Source organism: Solanum lycopersicum, chromosome 7, assembly GCF_036512215.1.
Source record: "Solanum lycopersicum chromosome 7, SLM_r2.1".
Lineage (NCBI taxonomy): Eukaryota > Viridiplantae > Streptophyta > Magnoliopsida > Solanales > Solanaceae > Solanum > Solanum lycopersicum.
Window position 1 is genome coordinate 49,972,699 of NC_090806.1, and position 5,955 is coordinate 49,978,653.

The 5,955-nt window shown below is 30.0% G+C and overlaps 1 protein-coding gene across 2 annotated transcripts; it reads left to right on the top strand.

Annotated features, from left to right (window-relative positions):
• The first annotated feature begins 272 nt into the window (after positions 1–272).
• On the top strand, positions 273–5,322 carry LOC101256789 (putative transcription factor bHLH041). 2 transcript variants are annotated; one of them, XM_010325751.4, is made up of 8 exons: positions 273–701; positions 806–904; positions 988–1,093; positions 1,187–1,201; positions 1,292–1,354; positions 1,429–2,133; positions 2,563–2,943; positions 5,023–5,322. In XM_010325751.4, the coding sequence occupies exons 1-8, from the start codon at positions 589–591 to the stop codon at positions 5,086–5,088; spliced, it is 1,548 nt and encodes a 515-aa protein (XP_010324053.1). In that variant the 5' UTR covers positions 273–588; the 3' UTR covers positions 5,089–5,322. The 2 variants fall into 2 exon arrangements, with proteins under 2 accessions (XP_010324053.1, XP_069142974.1); XM_069286873.1 differs by lacking the exon at positions 1,187–1,201 and having other exon boundaries at positions 988–1,103.
• Positions 5,323–5,955: the final 633 nt, after the last annotated feature.

The window sequence follows — 5,955 nt, forward strand, 5'->3', positions numbered from 1 at the left end:
AGGTCACTTTCTGCCATCCTCCCTTGACTCAATTCAAATCTACACCTTGGTGGACTTTGACCATTACTTTTCCACCCTCTTGGCTGGCTACTTCTTTTCTTTCCCATACTTTTCCATATCTAATTTTCTTCTCCCTTGAAAAATTCAAGTTCATATATATATATATATATATATATATATATATATATATATATATATATATATATATATATATATATATATATATATTATTATTATTATTATTCTTACAGACTTGTAGTATCACTCTTTTATATTGGTAGGGTCCTTTTCATCATTGTCTTTTTATCACACTTGTGCAATCCTCCCAACCCTTGTATATACTACTACTGCAACTACTTTTCAAATTGTTCACCCACAATTAATTAAAAAGTACTACCACCAAACATGAATGGTAGACAAAAGGTGTCAAAATGAAGCTTTTTTTAGCTCTTTCTTGAAACACATAAATATGTTTCAATTCTCCATACATGCAAAAGCTTAAGAGCTAGAAATATGAAAACCAAACAAACATTCATGTAAAGATTAAGCATATATAGAAACTTTGTATTCTTTTGTTGGAGTTGATCCATGGACTCCATCTTCTTTCTTGAAGAAGGAGACCGCACCGTCTTTCTATTAAAGATAATGGAGTCATTTGGTTGCACTTACATATGCCTTTGGCAATACTTTCAACCTTCCAAGTACAATCACAACTTCTTCATCATCATAGTCTATAGCTACTTCTTCCATTACACAAAAAACATGCATGATATAATTGATTAATGTGAGTTTATTTTACTTTCAGCACTTTCATGTCCTTGGGTGGAATCTACAATGGAGAAAATGTCGTTGCCCAGAGATTATTTGAAGAATATAAGCATTCATGGCTTATCATGGATAACGGGTAGGTAATTCCATAATAAGCACTCATCATGTTAAAGAGAATAATTATTCTAATTGTATATGTATTCGTTCACCTGCATTCAGCCGCATTCCAGGACTGGCCTTCAAGAACAATGTTCCTTATATGGAACTGAAGTTTGCTGATCTTCAATCTCATGCATCCAATCCAGTTCAGCTTCAATTCTATTACGTACGTATACGTACCACTTGATTCTGATTAATAATAGATTTAATTTTAAAAAAAAATTCAAGCTAACCTTTAAATATATGATTCATATTGCAGGAAGCTGGAATAAAGGTTCGTATATATAGATGATTAATTTATTAAATTATAAAATGATTCATACACTCGTTTGTTCAATCTGATTGTGTTTTTAATTATCTTCAGACAACTATATGTATGGGATGCAGCATAGGAGAAATTGAATTTGGAATGACTTCTAGCCCTCAAGTAAGAGCATTATATAATTTCTTATGATATTTCAAAAATCAATATATTTATGTTTTTTTTTTGACATAATAAAGGTAAATTTGGAAATGGGGATGAAAAACTTATTTCCGGAATACTTCTCAACAAGATTAGTACTTGCTCGTCCTCAGACATTGCTGACAAATATTGATCAAAACAGACCATCGCCATCTTCATCATTCTCTCTCGATAGCCCAGGAGAATACTCATCGCTTCTATTCAATGTTGCAACTACATCTTACGTACCAGATGCCTTTCCAGAGCAGACCGTAAGACCAGTTTCTACCAGCGCGATGCCATTCCATCAACAACAACCTATTCAGACACTAACTCAACTCAGAGGCATTCAATTCCCTGGGGTAGAAACTGATGATGCTGCATTGACAAGAGCGTATCTTGCTGTTATGACTTCACCTTCTTCTTCATCTTCATCTCATCAATCGCGAGAAAATATTGATGTACCAATAACGGATTATCATTATCAAAAGTCCACTGCATTCAGAAGGTTTGGACCAGGTTTAGGTCGTCCTAGTAATGTGCAAATAGGCACATCCAGAACAATTCGTCGAGAAAACATATTGAGAAGATCAATTATATTCTTCAGGAATTTAGATATGATGAGAAGGAAAGAACAAATCCAGGCGAATCAGCGTGCCCTTACTAGCACTCAAGTTCATCATATGATTTCAGAAAGAAAAAGACGTGAAAAGCTTAACGATAGCTTTCAACTACTTAGATCTTTACTCCCTCCTGGTACAAAGGTATGCTTACTCAAATATATATGTCTTCATCAACACCATTCCTCACATTTACGCGCATACATATTCTTCTAATCAATAATACGTGTTGTTAGAAGAATTACAATTTCTATCACGTAATTGTTCCAATTTGTTTGTCTTATTTTCTCTTTTTTACTTTGTTTATCTCTCCTTTTTATCAACTAGTATTCAATTTCAATAACTTTCTACGACATGTTTAAGATCACATGATTATGGTATTATTTAGGTTTATATCCCACATATCTATAATAAGTTTAAGACCACAAGATTCAAATACTTTTCTTTAACTTTCTTAAACTCTGTATCAAGTCAAACAATTAGAAACGTATAAAGTACATACATTATTGTGTGTGTCGAAAATACTCATCATGCATGCATGTTCCAATGAGATGGTAATTTCTTAATCTGCAGAAGGACAAAGCATCTGTTCTTGCTAGTACAACAGAATACATAACTTGTTTGAAAGATCAAGTGGAAGAACTTAGCAAAAAGAATGAAATAATGCTGAATGCACAGGCGTTAGATAAATCATCGATGATGAAATCGAATGACGTTGGTGATGGAAATGATGAAAGGGTAGTTGTTGAAATAATAAAAAATGTAAGTAGTGAATCAGAATCAAGAACAGTGGAATTGCAAGTTTCAGTAAGATCAGGAGAATGCAACGTGTTGGATTTGGCCACTCGTTTGCTCGAGTTCTTGAAAACTCAAGACAATTTAAGCTTACAGTCAGTAGCAGCAAACACTAGGCCATCCATGGTTACTCACGTAAGTTTGACAATTACAATTCAGGTACGCATGGATATTTTTCTTCTTCTTTCCCAAACTAGTTACTTTTAACAATATGTAAATTATTTTTCCTTATAAAGCTTATGGAAACCAATGTGTTAAGAGGAGACGTTTACCTTTGTATTTGGGGAGAGGTACTGATCTTTAAATTTTCAGTTTATAATGTAGTAGACTAATACATACTGTAAGTATTAACACAAAATTATAAATGTATATTAATATTTAAAATAGTTAAATAAAACATGATTATAAAACTCTTGGAAAATAAAATTTCTAACATGATTTTACAAGTATAAATCATGCAATGATATAATTAAACTAATTATAAGATTCAAATGAAATCTAGCAGCTAACTTAAAAATATTAAAAGAAATCACAATTTCTTAAAACATATTACTATCAAACTACTATGTTATTAACCTCCTTCAAAGAAAATAATTAATAAACTTTATGAAAACAATATTCCATCATCAATTTGACATAGTTTTTGTAAGATGAGTTAAGTCAACCATGAACTGATGCAAATATATATGTTTTAGGTTCTGAAGTTACCTTCATATCTTTTTATTTTTATTGGAGGAATGGTAAGGAAGAAATCTCAATGTGAATATTTTTTTTTTGATAATTTTGGATTCACTTTTTATTTAGGCGACTTAGTTCATCGAACAAGTTGCTAAACATAAGAGTTCATAAAGATAAAATATAAAATCATGCCAAAAAGTCCAAATGGAACCTTTTCTGTAGTTGACAACTCAAAGTGGAATTGAGATATTCAAGAATATTCTATACCAAAGTAACAAAATGAAGAAGCATTTTGTTTGTGCAACTATTAAAAGTTTAAACGATAGAACTATCACAAATTCTTATAAGAAAAACAACACTCTTATTGATTAATTGAAAGCCTATACACTTCTATATCATTGTTATTTTTATGATGAAAAAAATTATTATTTTTTATCCTTGTATTTTTTTGTTCTTATGAATTATATTCATTAGAATAAATGGTTATCTTTTCCGATTTGATAATAATCCCACACTAACAGCAGTATCCGATTCCACATATAATTACTTAATACTCTCCTTTTCCCATCGGACTTCCGCCACACAAAAGACAAATATTAGAATATTGTCATTACTATTCTCAAGATGGTAAAATAGAATTGAAGTTCAATATAATGATGGCATAAAAAGCATTTTACCTCCTATCATGTCATATAAAAGATGTCACATGTAACTCTGTCTCCTAAAATAAATAAATGAATAACATGCGTGTAAGATATTAAATATTAATTTTTTATTTAAAAAAATGATATTTTTTTCTTTTTAATTGTTTAAAGAATAATAATTATTATTTTTGTAATATTTTAATTTTAGTTTTTCACGTGACATATATAAGATAACAAGATTAAAGAACAATGTACATTTGACATAATTTTATTTTAGGATCACAAAATTCAAAAGTCTTCTTTATTTTCTAAAATTTTGTGTCAAGTTAAACTATATCATTTTTTTTTTAAATGGAGGGAGTATATTACTCCTATATACTACTAATATATATAGCTTAAAATACATCCAATTATACAGTGCAATTACTTGTAGTGGACACAATATTGTCTTTACTGTTTTCTGTTTTTTTGGTACAATAAGCTTGTAACTACTGGATATATAGTTATATACATATCAAATAAAGTTTATTCAGGGGGTGCTTCTTTTAACTTTTCTCAAGATTCTGTCAAATACTCCGCCCTCCAAAACAGAAAAATAGTAGGGAAATGTCACTTTCATTAGAGGAATAATTTTTTCAAACTTTTTGGTTCTCTTCCTTGCCTACAACTTTAATAGTTTATTTTTCTAGTTTTAACTGATGACAAAGTTTAAAAAAATACTTTAAATTGTACGTAAAATATATTTTAATTTTGTTATCTTAAATGTGAAACATGCGAGGGGGAAGTACCATTTGTCTCAAATTGTCTATTATTTATTTAATTATATTACTAGTTTATACAACTTAAAATTGTTGTTGATGATTTGTTTTTGTTAGAGTTACCAACTTTGTGTTTTTTTCTTCTTATGTTGGTCCAGGGTAGTGAATGGGACGAGTCTGGTTTCGAGGAAGCAGTGAAAAGGGTTGTTGATGACTTGACATAGAGGAACTTGTCAAAGTTGGTAGGCCCATCAAATTTTGACTGGCGGCGCCTCGTATTACGACTATTTCCCCCTATTATACTTTACTTAAATTATAGTGTCATAGAGATCATCAATTAATATCCTAAAATTACAATTTTGTTGCTAGTTTTACTTCCTACTAGTGTGTATTCATGTTTTATTTCATTTACTAATGTTTAATATCTAACCATTTTAGTTTAAAATCCTTTTTTAAAAGTATATATATGTATGCTATGACAGTGTATCGGTCAATTTCGATTCTATTTTGAAGTTTATTGGTTTGTAGACATGCTAAATCATTATAGAAACATCTCAGATAATAGCTGGTTTATTGGTTATTGATTCAATTATCGGTTTAACCATTAAGATTGGACACTAAAAATAATTGTTGAAAATCACGTACAAGGTGACAAATTAAATGAATCATGCATATGAGTCGGAGATTACATCTTGCTAAAAAAAACACTACATTGTTGAATAACCAAGAGTTTGAGACAATTTGAAATACAAGTAGGAAACTAGATTCTAAGTCAAAGACTTTATACACAAAAGGAAAATGACATAAATTGCCCCCTAAACTTGTCTTGAAAAAGTCAGTGACACACTTAAACTATTGGGACGACCTATTACACACCTTTATTATTTAAAAATTAATTTAATAACACCCTGGGACGTGTAACACCACTCTCACATCATGTAGTGTATTACACTCGCTGCCACGTTAGTGTCACTTCAGATTAATTTGTTATATTCTTTTTATTTTCTTTTCTTTATTAGTTAACTTTCTTTTTGTTAACTCTATTTTATACTAATTTATTATTAAAATTATCTATTAGTTAATTGTCTTTA

Coding starts and splice junctions, on each gene's coding strand:
- LOC101256789 (XM_010325751.4), top strand. CDS start 589: ATGGACTCCATCTTCTTTCTTGAAGAAGGAGACCGCACCGTCTTTCTA. Junction 702..805: donor CAATACTTTCAACCTTCCAA/GTACAATCACAA, acceptor TTTTACTTTCAG/CACTTTCATGTCCTTGGGTG. Junction 905..987: donor TGGCTTATCATGGATAACGG/GTAGGTAATTCC, acceptor ACCTGCATTCAG/CCGCATTCCAGGACTGGCCT.